At 41.0% G+C, this 17352-nt stretch overlaps 1 protein-coding gene across 1 annotated transcript in view; it reads right to left on the bottom strand.

Annotated features, from left to right (window-relative positions):
• The window catches only part of SNX30 (sorting nexin family member 30), a 125356-nt gene that overhangs the window by 44009 nt on the left and 63995 nt on the right, over positions 1 to 17352 (bottom strand). Inside the window, exon 3 of the mRNA XM_003785225.3 lies at positions 8713 to 8823. Within this exon, the coding sequence (XP_003785273.1) occupies positions 8713 to 8823 (111 nt within the window). The remainder of the gene's footprint in view (positions 1 to 8712; positions 8824 to 17352) is intronic.

Below are 17352 nucleotides of genomic sequence, written 5' to 3'. Positions count from 1 at the left end.
TCCCAAGTAGCTGGGACTACAGGTACCCAGCACAACGTCTAGCTAGTTTTAGAGACAGAGTCTTGCTCTTGCTCAGGCTGGTCTCAAACTCCTGAACTCAAGCAATCCTTTTCCCTTGGCTACAGGAGTACTAGGATTATAGGCGTGAGCCCAGCCTTGCTTTACAGTTTTAAAACAACGTATTATTTGTTGAATTTGCTACAGTTTTAAAATAATGTATTATTTGTTGAATTTGCTTTTGAACGCAACGAAAAACAGAATCACAGCCTTAGGAGGATAGCATGCCCAAGTGTGACACCTAGTGGAGCTTGTACTTGGGTAGAATACTAGATATGTGGCACTGGGTCAGATGTACAGGCCATCCAGCCCCGTGTTCTGGCTCAGTCAAAAGTACCAGAGAAGCTTTCTTTAGAGGGTACAGTTGTCCCTTAGGATCAGTCCTTTACTCTGACCAGTTCTTTTCTCCTATTCCTTTAGGCAGCCGTTCTCACACCCCAACTTTTTATGCTAAACACATTCCTATTCCTCCAATGCAGGAACCAGTTATAAGAACATCAATCATACGGAAGTTCCCTAACCACTTTGCTTCTCTTCGGAGCCCATCTACCAGGCATCGCCCTCACCTCATTTCTCAGGTCTCTGTGAACAACACATTCCTCCCTAAAGCTAACTATTTCATCTGTATCCTTGACCCATTTTTCACTATAGAGCACCTGTCATCATGAATTAATTCTATTTTCTCTTCCCTGAATCTTCAACATCTCCTGCTTGTCTAGCCCAAAGCCCGGTATCTATAAAAACATAGTTTTTCTATCTGAAAATAATGAATCCAACCACCTATTGACCTTACATTCTTCTTCTCCACTCTTCTTCTTGGCTTGTTCAACCTTTTTGAAGAAGCCATTTATCTTGACTCCCATTCTTTCCATCGATTTATCAACTCCTTACGTCTTCCCACCCCCAAAACAAAACTGGCTTTGGTACTGCCCTTTAATGCTGTGTTTCCCTGCCCCGTCCACCTCCCTCACCCCCGCTAGTGCAGAAACTGCCCTTTTAAAGATGATCAGCGAGGACTTTCTAATTGCCAAATCCAGTTGGTATTTTTGCTGTAACTTCATGAGTCCCATCCAGCCTACTCTCATTTGCTTATGCCAGATAGGACTCAGGAGGAAGACCTACCAAGCAAGTAAATGGTCACATGTGCTTCACATAATACAGCCAACGACCTCCTGAAACAGTCGTCCACCCTTCAGATTTAGTACATTAAACTCGTGTCAACGAATTGGAGGAACTTGCTATTTAAAGGAGTCCTGGGTCAATCCTTCTGCGGAGGGAATTTCCTTCTGCAAAATGATTATTCTCAAATGTACATGGCTTTAGAAATTTGTTTCTTCCTATTTCAAGCTCCCTTAATGGGACACACCTACTCTCAGCCTCACCCGTGGTTCTCTCTGAGCTATTTATGCATAGGAATCTGGGTTGCTGGTGAAACCAAGCATGTGTATAGTCTGTAAATGAGATCAGGCAAATGAAGAGCTCAACAGCACACAGCACATGTCTAATGAATGCCAAGTATTTTTTATTAATTTTTAAACACTGAGTACAAAAAGTAAAAAGAGGAATAGACGACTATAAGGTAGAATTTTCTATCTTTTAGATCAAAATGTTAAAAAAAAAAAAATCCCCTGAGATACCACTTCCTCCTCCTTAGGATGGTTACCAGAAAAATGGAAAATAGCAAGTGTTGGCAAATAGGTGGAGAAACTAGATCCTCAGACATTTCTGGTGAGAATATAAAACAGCACGACTACTGTGAAAAAGTTTGGCAGTTCCTCAAAATATTAAATATAGGATTACCATATGGTCCAGCAATTCCATTTCTTGGTGCCTAGCCAAGATAACTGAAAACAAATGTTCAAACAAGATTTGTGCAACAAAGGTTCACAGCAGCATTATGCATGGCAGGTGGGCTGGGCAAAGTGGGGAATGGGGAGCGATTATTTAATGGGTGTGGAGTTTTCTCTGAGAGTGCTGTAAATATTCAATTTATACATAGTGCTCACTGCTGTGCAACACTAAAGCCACTGATTGTATACTTTAAAATGGTGAATTTTATGTTACATGAATTTTACTTCAATTTTTTTAGAAAAAGAGACGTGATAGTGGAAGCAGACCTCAGAGAGATGATGCTAGGTATGCTGCTGGCTTTGAAGACAATGGAGGGGGCCATGAGCCAAGGAATGCAGGTGCCCTTAACCCAGAAAGGGCAAGGAAACCTTCTCCCTCAGCCCCTCCAGAAGGAAGACAGCCCTGGCCTACATCTTAACATTATCCCTTGGAGACCAATTTTGCACTTTGACCTCCCAAGCTATAAGAGTATAAATTTCTGTTATTTAAGCCACCTTAAGAAAATATGACCAGGGGTGGGGGTAAGGAAACAGATAGAGATGAAACAAGATGGTCCATGAGCTGAGATGTTGATACTGAGTGATGGGGGCTCATGGGGGTTCTCTGCGCAGAATCTCTCTACTTTAGTATATTTGATGTTTTTCATAATGAAAATGTTTTTAAAATCTAAATATATATGTATTGGAACTTGCAAAAAAAAATCCTATTTGTCTATAGAGAACTCAAATTAATCAACAACAACAAAAAAAGCAAATAATCCCATTTATCACTGAGCAAGAAATAGGAACAGAAACTTCTCTGAGGAAGACAAATGGCTAACAAACATATGAAAAAATGCTCATCATCCCTGATCATCAGAGAAACGCAAATCAAAACCCCCCTGAGATATCACCTAACCCCAGCAAGAATAGCCCATATCAAAAAGTCCCAAAGTTGCAGATGCCGGCATAGATGTGGAGAGAGGGGAACACTTGTACACTGCAAACTAATATATCTTCTTTGGAAAGAAGTATGGAGAATCCTCAAAGAACTCAAATTAGACCTCCCATTTGATCCCACAATCTCATTACTGGGCATCTACCCAGAAGAAAAAAAATCATTTTATCATAAAGACATTTGCTGAAGATCAATGTACAATTCCCAAGATGTGGAAACAACCTAAATGTCCATCAACCTAAGAATTGATTAACAAACTATGGCATAGGCTTGGTGCCTATAGCTCAGCAGCAAGGGCACCAGCCACATACACTGGAGCTGGTGGGTTTGAGCCCGGCCCAGGTCTGCCAAACAACGACAACTACAACAAAAAAATAGCCTGCATTGTGGCAGGTGCCTTATGGGCCTTATAGTCCCAGCTACTTGGGAAACTAAGGCAAGAGAATCGCTTAAGCCCAAGAGTTTGAGGTTGCTGCAAGCTGTGACACCACGGCTGCCTAGGGAGCCATAGTGAGACCCTGTCTCAAAAAAACAAAAACAAAAACAAAACTGTGGTATAGGCTCGGCACCCGTAGCACAGCGGTTACTGCACCAGCCACATATACTTAGGCTGGCAGGTTCAAACCTGGCCCAGGCCAGCTGAAAAAACAACAATGACAACTGCAACAAAAAATAGCTGGGTGTTTGGCAGGCACCTATAGTCCCAGCTTGGGAGGCTGAGGCAAGAGAATGTTTGGATGAGAATTTGATATTGCTGTGAGCTATGACACCACAGCACTCTACTAAGGGAGACACAGTGAGACTCTGTCTCAAAAAAAAAAACAAAACTGTGGTATATAAAAGAGATGGTGATTTTATATCTTTTGTATTAACCTGGATGGAGTTGAACCACATTCTTCTTAGTGAAGTATCACAAGAATAGAAGAGCAAGTACTCAATACTAATATGAACCAGCAGACTATCTAATACTCGCCCACATAATAGAAAAACTCAATTCAATTCAAGTTGGGGGGAGGGCAGCGAGGAGAGAAGGGGAAAAGACTGGTGTGCTACCACTTAAGGGGTTATGATGTAAAGGTATATGACACACTTCTTGGGTGCAGGCCACAGCTACAAGAGGGACTCTACCTAACAAATGCAAACATTGTAACCTAGTTGTTTAGACCCTCACATTAACCTGAAATTTAAAAAAAATCCTATTTACAAAGCATCATAACATATTAAATATTTCAAGGATATACTGATATTTTTATATTAGATACCTTTGATGAAGCACTTTCACATATATTCCTTATTTGTTTATAAAACTGTTAAATATTCTAATCAAAAAGACAAGAAAGGGAGATACGAGAAAACTTTTGAAGGTGATGGATCTGTTAATTACCTCAATTGAGATGCTGGTGTCATGGGCATGCGCTAAATATGTGTAAATTGTACAACTGATTCAGAAAGATTCTAAAGTTCCTCTCAAAAAATAAAACACATGTAAATAGCTAGAAAAGCTCTGAAAACTAAGTATATTGAGAGATGGGGACCCATCAGACATTGTAATGTTCTATAAAGTGACAATAATTCAACTAGTATAGGAGGGACATCAAAATAGAGAGATCAACGAACCAAACGGTTCAAAAAGCCTACACAAGTCTAATGCATGACACAGTCTAATCCATGAACTATGAGAAAGATGACTGATTAGTTACAAGTGGTTCAATTCACACACCACCTGACAAAAAGTAAGGCACTCACATCTTACGTCAGAATGAATTCTACATTTAAATACAAAAAATAAGCGCCTAAAAATAATAGAAGAAAATACAGAAAATTTCAACATTCTAAGTTAGAAACAACCTTCAAAGCCAGAAACTATAAAGGAAAGATTAACTTGGGTAGGACGGAAGAGAAGGGTTGTTTTTTTTTTTTAATGGAGCTAAGACTAAGACGAATGACAACTGGGGGAAAAAACAGATAGAATGACAGATATTCCCAACTGAGTTAATTTTTTCTTTTCTTTTTTTTCCTTTTCTGCAGATATGGATTTTTCCACAAACCAATAAGGGGAAAAGAAGAGAAGAATGTGAAGAGGCAATTCGTTTAAAATTCCAATGTCCAATAAAGTCATGGTAAGATATTCAGACTCACTAGCAATCAAAAGAAATGAAAACTTACCATATAAAAATGGACTCAAAATATATTAAAGAGCAAAAACTGTAAAACTCTTAGGAGATAACACAGGTATAAATCTTCATTGACTTTGGATTAGGCAATCATTTCCTTTTTTTTTGAGACAGTCTCACTCAGTTCCCCCTGGTAGAGTGCCATGTCATCCTAGCTCACAGAAACCTCACTTTTCGGGGCTCAAGTGACCCTCTTGCCTCAGCCTCCCAAGTAGCTGTCACAACGCCCAGATATTTTTTAGACAGGGTCTCATTCTTGCTCAGGCTGGTCTTGAGCTCCTGAGCTCAGGCAATCCACCACCTCAGCCTCCCAAAGTGTTAGGATTATAGGCGTGATGAAATGCATATTTTAAATGGGGAATTGTATGTTATATAAATTTCAACAAAACTGTTTTTTAAAAAGAAATGGAAATCTGAACAACAATTACATTGTTCACTGGGCTTCCATTTGACAATAAGTTCCCCAAGATAGGAATCCTTTGTCTCTGTTTTATTTTTGTTTTGAGACAGAGTCTCACTCAGACGTCTCAGGTTGAGTACCATGCTGTCATAGCTCACAGCAACATCAAACTTGGACTCAAGTGATCTTCCTGCCTCGGCCTCCCAGGTAGCTGCAACTACAGGAATGTGCCACAGTGCTCCACTAGCTTTTCTACTTCTAGTAGAGATGGGGGTCTCACTGTTGCTCAGGCTGGTCTTGAACTTCTGAGCTCAAACAATCTACCCATCTCAGCCTCCCAGAGTACTAGGATTATAGGCGTGAACCACCACGCCCAGCCCTTGCCTTTCTTATAACCCTACACACTACCTTCTATCCCTCCCCAAGGTTACTTACCAGGCCTAGAAAAAATATTAACAAAAAGTTGGTGTTCAATAATAGCAAAACTGCTATAAAATGAATTCGTACAGGGAAAAAAAGGGGTTGTTTCTGATTTGACTTTCATGTTGAAATCAGAGATACTCTCCTATATTAAAACTCTCTCCACCCCAGGTATGTGAGTACCAAGAATATATGAAGAAATTCAAGTCTCTGCTTGTTTTTAAAGTACTTCCCTACTCTGCTTCTACCCAGAAGATAAGAAACCATACGTAAAGATACTCCGTGGGCATCCTGGACTTTTTAGGGTTTGTGGATGAACTACTATAATTAGCCAGCAGGTGTCACTGGATGACCTTTGTTCATCACCCACCAAACCTCAAATGCACCTGCTGCCAGGAGGGGGCGCCTGATTCCCCTGATAAATAGTGAGTGCTACTCATGAAGAGCGGCTTCTTCCAAAACAGTATGGAAAGGCAGGGGAAAAAAGAAACCGTGCGGTGAAGGAACCTGACACTAACTCAATTCAGGTGACCGGGGCATTGACAGTAATACCTCTTGCCAATAGCACCTGCCCTTGACATGTGGTGATGAGAAAGGACCTCACCTTGGTGGTTTTCCTCCCCCAAACGTATTATTACCCCAATCTAATGACAAGAAAAATATCAGACAAATGTCAGTTGAGGGACATTCTACACAATACCTGTGCAGTGCTCCTCAAAACTGTCAAGGTCATCAAAAAGAAAGGAAAGCCAAAGAAACTGTCACAACCAAGAAGAGCCTAAAGGACATGATTACTAAATGTAAGGTAGGATCTTGGGTGGGATCCTGGAATAGAAAAAGGCGTTAGGCAAAAACTAAGTAGGAACTCAGAATAAAGAACTTTTAGTTAAAAGCACCACTTACTTAATAATGATTGAGTCATTAACTGTGACAAATGTGCCATACTAACATAAGATGTTAATACTAAGCAAAACTGGATGTGGGGCATGCGAATTCTCTACCTCTGCAATAATTCTGTAATTCTAAAATGTTTGTGAAACAAAAAGTTTACTTAGAAAGACTCACTAACTGTCAGTTTTGCCAAATTAAGATTCTATTTTAAGGACTAGTCGCAACTCTTTCCAAACTATTGTTCCCTCTTCAGGCATGTTTCTAAGTGAAAAGCAAAACTACAGGCTTGGAGAGCGGGGAGGATATATGATTAAGGAGAAAGGAAATGCCCCAAGAAAGAACAGCAAGACCCGTGCTTTCTACCACGCCACTAGCAAAGTGGCTCTTTTCACCCTGAGAACCAAGAACGCTCCCAGTATGCTTAACAACACATACAGCCTCTTCCAACCCTGGGAGGAAAGGCTGGAAGAAGCAGTGGTAACAGGAAACTTGGCCATGCTAAGAAGTTGCTCCTCAGGCTCGGCGCCTGTAACAGTGGTTACAGTGCCGGCCACATGTACCAGGGCTGGTGGGTTTGAACCTGAAACAACAATAACAACAAAAAAATAGCCGGGTGTTATGGCAGGTGCCTATACTCCCAGTTACTTGGGAGGCTGAGGCAAGAGAATTGCTTAAACCCAAGAGTTTGAGGTTGCTGTGAGCTATGATGCCACAGCACTCTACCAAGGGCAACTCTGTCTCAAAAAAAAAAAAGGAGTTATCATTTAACCAAAGTTTTTTTATTTGTTTGTTTGCAGTGTTTGGCCAGGGCTGGGTTTGAACCCACCACCTCCGGCATATGGGGCCAGTGCCCTACTCCTTTGAGCCACAGGCACTGCCCAACCAAAGTTTTTGCTGAAAGATAAATCAGTCCCTCTAAGGAGTTTTATGACGCAAACTGCCCTAAGACTCCACAACCAAAGAGACATCTGTTGTCTAAATAGTTATTTCCATTTTAAACAAAAGTGGTCAGGATAAGTGTGGTGGCTCACACCTGTAATCCCAGAACTTTGGAAGGCCAAGGTGGGAGAATTTCTTGAGACCAAGAGCTCAAGACTAGCCTGAGAAAGAGCAAGACCTCATCTCTACAAAAACTAAAAAAAATGGCCTCATCTCTCATCTCTACAAAAACTAGAAAAGTTAGCCAAGTATGGTGGTATGCACCTGTAGTCTCAGCTCCTTGGGAGGCTAAGGCAGGAGGATCACTTGAGCCCAGGAGTTTGAGGTTGCTGTGAGTTATAATCATGCCACTGCCCTTGTGCCTGGGCAACAAAGCAAGAGACTGTCTCAAAAAAAAAAAAAAAAAGTAGTCAGAAAAGTACTTGATATGTACATTGATTTAATAGTCTTTCAAATTTTATTTGCTTTGGGTTGAGTTACGACATGCAGATGGAAATACTATAGTAGATAAATATTATGTTGCTTCATTAAATAGAGTTAGATTGGCTTCCTTGTTTGTTTTTTAAATGAAAAACTGTAGTTGAAATGGATTGTGTGCTAGGTTCTTGCTGCCATGACTGAAGAAAGCCCAGCCAGCTGCAATCTAAGCCATCACTCTTCACCTGCTGGCAGCTACCCAAACCTCAAGAACAGTGGGGGAAAGAGACAGCTTCCACCAGGCTCACTCTCCCAAACTTCAGTCTTTAAAGAGACAGCGAATGAGAATTAAGACTCTCCATACCTCAAAAAATTGTCACAGTGAAAGTGAAATCTACCCCACCCCAAGAACTGGCATCCTAGATGGCAAATCTAAAAGCAAAACCCAAAAGATGAAATGTGCTATAAACTCTCCATAAACATGTTTGACATACGTGTGATGGGTGAGCCTTAAACGTATGGCAGGGTCTACCCATAACTGCCAAGGCAGGAGTTAAGTGAACCTCTTCAGAAGAGAGAATGCGGGAGAAGCAAGGGACAAGCTGTAATGAATGACTTACTACCTACGGGAATGAGGTGAGTGGGCTGGGATTCTTCCAGTTTGTTCCTCAACCAGTCAAAATCCTGGTATCTTCGACGAACAGAATATTCCGGCAGGTCAAATTCCACCCGAGTACTCTGCAAATAAGAAGAGAATGGAAAAAAATAAGCATAAGGGAACAGTAGCAAATCTTGGCTGAAAGGAAGGAAAAACGCTCTTGCGAATAACTAAACTAGGCAAGATCACACTTTCCTTCCACCGAATGCACCAGCCAAACGGCAGAGTTTACCAACACAGACCAACGAGCCTGGGCCGCCCAGCCCAGGAGCTACAACAAAAATGTCAGGGTATTTTTTTCCTCTCTGTCCTCAGGAAATGGAATTTAACTAGCCCTCAGAATGGTTTAGAAACACTGGATTCATTTCCTCCAAGTGTCACTCTGAGCATTTCTTTAAGCAGAATAATTCTATTAGGATATTGCTACTGAATCCAAATTTGTGAAAAGAAATTAAGTCTCCACCTTCTGCTAAATATGCTGACAAATTTTGCCAAAGGGGAAATAAAGAAAAAGTAAAGACAACTGATCGTTGCTCATTTACGAGGCAGAGTTGATGAAATAGAAAGATTGCTTAATCTTCTATATTCTGCCAGGACCATAACCTTGGAAATATGTTGTATTCTAGATGCAGAAGAAAAAATTTAGAAGGAAAAATACCAAAATGCCATTTTATTGCAAAAAAAAATTTTTAATAAATTTATCCCTGGGCAGAGCCTGTGGCTCAAAGGGGTAGGGCACCAGCCCCATATGCCGGAGGTGGGGGTTCAAACCCAGCCCCGGCCAAAAACTGCAAAAAAAAAAAAATAATAATTAATTAAGTATTAATTAATTAAAAAATAAATTTAAAAAATTAATTTATCCCCTTTCCTTAATTGTCAAAGTTTTCTCAGATTTGACTGCAGTACTTTAATAATGAAAAACAATGGCCAAAAAAATTAAGTTGACTTACACCAAAATAAGATTTTTATTCAACAATTTGCTCAAACTAAAATTATCTCCAAGAAGCCATTTTTCCCTATGATGGTGAGAAACTATAGCATAGTCATTGTTCTCAGAAATTCACATATGGGATAAAAATGGGTCAAGCTACATTTTATAATTTTATTCTTTCAAGCCAAGTCTGTTTTATTAATAATTTACAATACCAAGAAAACCTTAAAAACGCATGAACAAGAGTCATCCAGAGAAAAAGCTGTGAACAGCTCTGGCACTGAAAATGACGATTTCATCTTCCTCAAAACCTGTGCTCACAGTCTGAGCAAAACTGTGAAGTCAGAGGATTCAATCCTGGACGGTCCCCCAACTCACTCTGTATCCCTTCCCCTTTTCAAGTCCCATGCACCGGGATACACCCCTAAAACACAACCTTGGTGGAGTACAGGGGGTCACACTCATAATCCCAGCACTTGGAGAGGCACAGGCAGGAGGATCACCTGAGGCCAGGAGTTCGAGACCAGCTTGAGCAAGAGCACAACCCTGTCTCTACTAAAAACAGAAAAATTAGCCAGGCATGGTGGTGTGCCTGCAAGTACCTCCCAGCTACTCAGGAGGCTGAGGGAGAGCGACTTGTCTGAACACTCCAGCCTAGACAACGGAGGAGACTCTATCTCTAAAACAAAAACAAACAAACAAAACCTTTCCCCTTATGTTTTTTTCGGGGGGCGGGTGTAAATTAATTCAAGTATCTCTTTGTGACTTATTAGAAGACCCCCCCCAAAAATTAGCATTGTGCCATTGGAGAGAGGAAAAAAGATAATGCTCAAATTCAAAGATTAAGTCACAGACTAATTTTCAGGCATAGCAGGGAGCCGACACACCCCCTAGGCAGGGTGGGAAGAACTCTGTACCTATACAGTTCTTGCACACACACACACACACACACACACACCCGTCCCAACCCAGAGCTCTGAGATGCCAGTAAGCCCCCTGAGCTGTGTTTCCCCAGTGGAACTGAAGCTTTTCAAGACCCCCACGTCCCCCACAACAAGCTCCATCAGAGGACTTGCAGAAGATGATGAACCCACCAGAGGTGTATTCTGAAAGGTGCCAAATGAAAGCAACTCATTTTCATTACACGGAATACAGGGGAACTCTACTTTTTGCCTTCTTAGATGTTATATGAGCATCAGCTGATAACGTCTTTGTTTTTCAAATCCATTCCATAAATTATCATGTACGTAACATCTCTACTCTCAAAAGCAAATTTTGGTAACTACAAAAAGTAGCATGATGAAACACGAGTTTTGCCTCAACCAGTTTCACTTTGGGAGAATAGGCCTTTTTTTTCTCCTATTTATTCTCCTATTATATACATTTATTTTAAAACTTCAGGAAAAATAAATAAAAAAGGATCAGCCACAATTCCTCTAAATAGAGAAAAACACAGTTAACGTTATGGTTTATATCCTTCCATATTTTTTCTACGTATATTCATCCATTCGCTCATTTATCTCTTATTTATCTTGGGTATTCATCTATGTTGGTAAGTTCAAATCTACATAATCATCTTCGACATACAGTATTCCAATGAATGGCTATACCACAATTAAAACAAATCCTCATTTAAGTTGCTCTCAATTTTTCAATCAATAAACAATGCTAGATGCCTGTAATCCTAGTCCTCCGGGAGGCCGAGGCAGGTGGATTGCTCAACCTCAGAAGTTTGAGACCAGCCTGAACAAGAGTCACACCCTATCTCTGCTAAAAATAGAAAAACTAGCCAGGCATTGTGGCAGGCACTGGAGTCCCAGCTACTCTGAGGCTCAGACCCAGGAGTTTGAGGTTGTTCTGAGCTGTGACACCATAGCATTCTACTCAGGGCAACAGAGTGAGACTCTGTCTCAAAAAATTAACAAATAAACAATGCTAGAGTAAGCATCAGTTGGCACCTGACAATCCCCTTAAAATAAATTCCCAAAAATAGAACTGCTGGATAAAAAAGTATGCACTTTTTTTTTTTTTAACAGAGTCTCCAGCTGTCTCTTTGTAGACTGCTGTGGCATCATAGCTCACAGCAACCTCCAACTCGGGTTCAAGCAATCCTCTGGCCTCAGTTTTGCTGTTTTTATTTATTTATTTATTTATTTGCAGTTTTTGCCCGGGGCTAGGTTTGAACCTGCCACGTCTAGCATATGGGGCTGGCGCCCAGTTTTATCGTTTTTAGTAGAGATGGGGTCTCGCTTTTGCTCAGGCTGGTCTCAAATTCATGAGCTCATGCAATCCTTGCTTGAGGCCCCCTTGAGGCCCGCCTCGGCCTCAAGTATACACATTTTTAATTTCCAAACTGACTTCAGAAATATAGCAGTTTATATTCTTACCACATATTGTCAGAAACCCTTTGGACACAGTAGTTTTTCTCTGATGCCCAGGCTAGAGTGCAGTAGTGTCACCATAGCTCACTGCAACCTCAAACTCCTGGGCTCAAGTGATCCTCCTGCTTCAGCCTGCAACATGCCACCACACCTGGGGAATTTTTCTATTTTTTGTAGTGACAGAGTGTCGCTCTTGCTCAGGCTGGCCTCAAATTCCTGGCTGCAAGCAACCTTCAGGCCTTGGCCTCCCATGGTGTTGGGATTACAGGCATAAGCCAGTTCCTACCAGGAATTAATTATCTTTGGTGGGCTAATAACTGAAAAATAATATACCACGTTTATTTTTGTTCCTTCAGTAATAAGTTTTTTGAAATTGTCTTTTATTTTTATTTATAAATATTAGTTGTCTATTTTTTGAGACTTTGGAAAAAAATAAGAATAAGTTAATTGATGACTCTATACTGAACCTCAGAGTCAAAGCATTCTATAATAGTCATATTCTTATTTGACAAGGTGAATGTTACTTTCTTTGCATTACTATTATTATTATTGCTCAATACTTCGTTGCAGCAATCGTCTGATTTCTTTTCTGAATGTATTTATCTTCATTCATTCTTTATGAGGTTTTTGTTTCTAGTCCTTGTCTTAAACATTGTTATTGTTGATAAATTTTAAGCTTTTTAATTCTTTGAAGGCAAAAAGTGGAAACCTAATAATAACTTGTATATGTAAAAATAAAAAATAATAAATACATATATATATAAAAATAACTTTTGGTGTCTAACATTTTTCCAAATGCTTGTTGGCTATATATTTTGCCTATTTTGGGGGGGTCTTTTTAAAATTGTCAGTCAAATCTTTTTCTTTTTTTCTTTTTTTTTTTGAGACAGAGCCTCAAGCTGTCACCCTGGGTAGAGTTCCATGGCATCACAGCTCACAGCAACCTCCAACTCCTGGGCTCAAGCGAGTCTCCTGCCTCAGCCTCCCAAGTAGCTAGGACTACAGGCGCCTGCCACAACGCCCAGCCATTTTTTGGTTGCAGCCATCATTGTTGTTTGGCAGCCCGGGCTGGATTCAAACCCTCCACCTTAGGTGTATGTGGCTGGCGCCTTAGCCGCTTGAGCCACAGGCGCCGAGCCAGTCAAATCTTTTTCATTTCTGTAACCTCATTTTAGTCATTTGCCTACCATAAATTCCAAAGACTTTTTCTTATACAGAATTTTTTCATTGTTTTATAGTTGATTTATTCCCTCCCCCCCCCCTTTTAAAGTTGCTACTATTTATCTCAGGAATGGAAAAACAAGCACCACTGTACTCTGTAATAATTGGGAGCTAACTGATGGGCACAATGGGCAGAGGGCATAAAGAGATGTAAACGGGATTGGAAACACAAGAAGGGGCTGGGTAAAAACTTACCCATCCAGTACAATAAACACTATTCCAGAGATGTGTGCATGAAAAGCCCAACTTAAGCATTACAAAAGATATCCATGTGGCTCAGCGCCTGTAGCTCAGCGGCTAGGGCGCCTGCCACATACACTGGAGCTGGCAGGTTCGAATCCAGCTTGGGCCAACTACAACCAAAACATAGCCAGGCATTGTGGCAGGTGCCTATAGTTCCAGGTACTTGGGAGGCTGAGTCAAGAGAATCGCTTAAGCCCAAGAGTTTAGGTTGCTGTGAGCTGTGACAGCACAGCACTCTACCAAGGGCAATATAGTAAGACTCTGTCTCAAAAAAAAAAAAAAGATATCCATGTAACAAAAACATTTGTACTCCCCTTAATATTCTGAAATTATTATTTTTTCAGTTGCTACTTTTGGTGTCTCAATGAGGAGACCATTCCCATTGCAAGCTTATAAAAATTGTTACCTATATTCTCTCCTTTATTTGTGGTTTTTTATTTATATCTTTAATTATTATTATTCTACTTCTGTGAATCTGCCATTGGAAAAAAGATATTTAAACTATAACAAAGATATTTGTGCAATGATCTTCATTTGCAATATTACTTAAAACAGCAAAGTAACCTAAATGTTCACAGATTTGAAAACTATTAAGAAAAATTATAGTATATTTATTCACTGGTCATCAGTAATTATGTTTGTAAGACATTCTGAATGACAAAAAATGCTTCAATATAGTTTTAAGGGAAAATGGCAAGATATGAAATTATTTATTTGGGGGTGTTTTAGACAGCATCTCACTCTGTTGCCCCAGGCTGGAGGCCATGGTGTCAGCCTATCTCACAGCAACCTCAAACTCCCAGGATCAAGTGATCCTCCTGCCTCAGCTTCCCAAGTAGCTAAGGCTACACAGGTGCCAGACCCACTAACTTTTCTATTTTTGGTAGAGATGGGGTCTCACTCTTGACCGGGCTGTTCTTGAACTCCCATCTCAAGTTCTTTGACATTTGTCCATTCTGGTCTTTACTTCCCTCCTTACTCTGTCCATTCCACGGCCCAGCACTACTTACCACAAGATTGAGATTGTGGTATATGTACACCATGGAATATTATGCAGCCTTAAAGAAAGATGGAGACTTTACCTCTTTACATGGATGGAGCTGGGATATATTCTTCTTAGCAAAGTATGGCAAGAATGGAAGAAAAAGTATCCAGTGTACTCAGCCCTACTATGAAACCAATTTATAGCTTTCATATGAAAGCTATAGCCCAATCATAGCCCAAGAATATGGGGAAAGGGGAGAGGGAGGAAAGGGGAAGGAGGAAGATGGGGGGACGGAGGATAATCAGTGGGACCACACCTATGGTGCATCTTACAAGGGTACATGTGAAATTTACTAAATGTAGAATATAAATCACTTAATACGATAACTAAGAAAATGCTGTGAAGGCTGTTAACCAGTTTGATGAAAATATTTCAAATTGTATATAAAACCAGAACATTGTACCCCATGACTGCATTCATGTACACAGCTATGATTGAATAATAATTTTAAAAAATGCTCCTCCCCACGCCGTGTGTTCACCCAACTCTGGCAAACACACCGGCGCCCACTGCTTGCTTTCCCAGACCTGGGCATGCAAACACACACCACTGGGGAGAAATCAGACACGCAGACTGACACAAGGTCTCCACCTGGACCCTCAGTGCACCAAGCAACCTCTTACACTGCCTGATTAGGGCTCTGCCACATTCTCCACATCAGTTATCAAAACGTCTGTCAAGGTTCTGACACCTTTGAATCCCCCACTTCAAAACCTCCTCCTCACTCTCAGCAGATGACCCCATCTATTCATACAGAGAAAACTGTAGCTTTAAGCAAAGCCACCCCCCCCCCACTTTCTGCCACAAAACAAACCTCTTTTCTTTCTCCACAAACAATGGAAAGAGTGCACCTCCCCCAGCAGGGGCCAGTCCCTTTCCTTTTGTTCAGACTGGGATCTCCCTCCACCTTCCAGCAGCTTCCATCCCACTTTCAATCTTCAACCTAATGTCCCCTTCTTGGCCAGCACTAGACACTTAGCACTTCAACAACTCTCTTCATCCTTTAAAAAACCCCACAAAATGGGGGGTCATAGTGTATGGCACATGTCTTGGGGTGGGGGACACAATTATAAGAGGGACTTTACCTAACGGTTTACAACCATTAGTAACCTCAGTGAATCCCAAACAATAAAAAAAAAGAAAAGAAAAAGCATACAGAAGCACCCCCTAAAGCCCACAACCCGGCCATTTGCTGCTGGCTCTGGGCTTGCTTTCCCTGCTGAGCTACCAACACTTCCCGTCTTCCTCCCCTCACACTAACCCCTGCAAACCGCGCCCTGCACACCACACCAGGGAAGCTGCTCCTGCCACAGTCAGCAATAGCCTTCTCTTCACTACTCTAAAATTCAACCGCACGTAACCTCTGACCAGCATTCACACCCTGTTGACCACTGAGGCGTTTGGAAAGAGGAACTGGTTGGAGCATAAGACTCCCCACCCCCCAATGTCTTTCTCTGTCACCCTGGCTGGAGTACAGTGGTGCAATCGTGACTCACGGAAGCCTGGAACTCCTAGGCTCAAGCCATCCTCCTGCTTCAGCCTCCGGAGTTGGTCTACAGGTGCATGCCACCATGCCCAGTTTTTCTCTTTTCTTTTATAGGTGGGGTCTTCCTATGTTGCCTGGCTTGGTTTCAAACTACTAGCCTCAAGCGATCCTCCCATCTCAGCTTCCCAAGTTGCTGGGATGACTCTTTTTTTTTTTTTTTTTTACCCTACTGGTGACGGTAAAAGACAAGAGAAGGAGGAGTCTGGAGGGAGTTGGAGGGTCTTCTCTGTCTCTTGACCCTCGTGTCTAATTTTACATCATCGGTTTCAACAGCCAGGCCATGGTACTGGACCACAGTGCTGAGCACAGGAGCCATCCCTCTCTTGGAAATCATGTCTTTTGGAAGTCTAGTCTACAATTAGTAAGTGTACAAACTCTGCGATCAGACAGGCCTAGACTCACGTTCTAGCTCCACTGCATGTTTTTGAGCAATTTTAAAAATATCTCCATTTCCTCATTTGTAAAATAAGAACAGTATCAAATGCACTTAATTGGTGTGAAGATTTATAATGTACTCAAAGTATGTAGCACAAAATACACGATGAGACATCCATGTCCTAGAACACTACTGTGGTATCATAAATAATGAAATGGTGGCATAGACGTGTGCTTACGGTATTTACAGTGAGGCATTCACAGTGTTTAAGTGAATTGGCAGAATGCAAAATACTTATTTTTATAAACAGACAGACAAAAATAGCATAGAAAGTTATTGGTGATTATTTCTTTATTATTTTTCAATGATTATTTCTGTGTAGTTAGCTTATAGGTATTATTTTATTGTTTTAGCTTACGAGCACTTTCTATTTTTTTCTACAATGAACGTACATTACTTACATAAAAAAATAAAAGGCTTTCTATTGCAAAAGAAAAAATGTAAAGGATTTCTATTGCAAAAGTATAGCACATGGCAAGTGTCAATAACTAGCTATTATTATGTAATTTTGTCAGACCCGGCAGAGAAAAATGCTAAGAGCTGCCTGCCTTGAGAATGCCTCAAAAAGCTCTCTACCACAGAAGAGAGAAGATACCGACGGCTCAGACTGGGGAGGGTCATTCTTTGCCTCCATTAGCTCTCAGCCCTAGGCTCATTTTAGCTCAGGTGAAAAGAACTCTGAACTTTGTCCAGCTTTGGTCTTCAGAAATCTGAATTAGGATTGAGGAGACTCAGAGTAACAAAGCAAAGCAGTTGTACAAGGTCATCCTCTGACTTTTTAACTCTGTTTGACCCCCTCAGCAGAA

Source organism: Otolemur garnettii, unplaced genomic scaffold (genome assembly GCF_000181295.1).
Source record: "Otolemur garnettii isolate 467f Iridium unplaced genomic scaffold, OtoGar3 scaffold00014, whole genome shotgun sequence".
NCBI lineage: Eukaryota > Metazoa > Chordata > Mammalia > Primates > Galagidae > Otolemur > Otolemur garnettii.
Note: the sequence above shows the minus strand (reverse complement) of the source record. Positions and strands in the feature narration are given on the sequence as shown.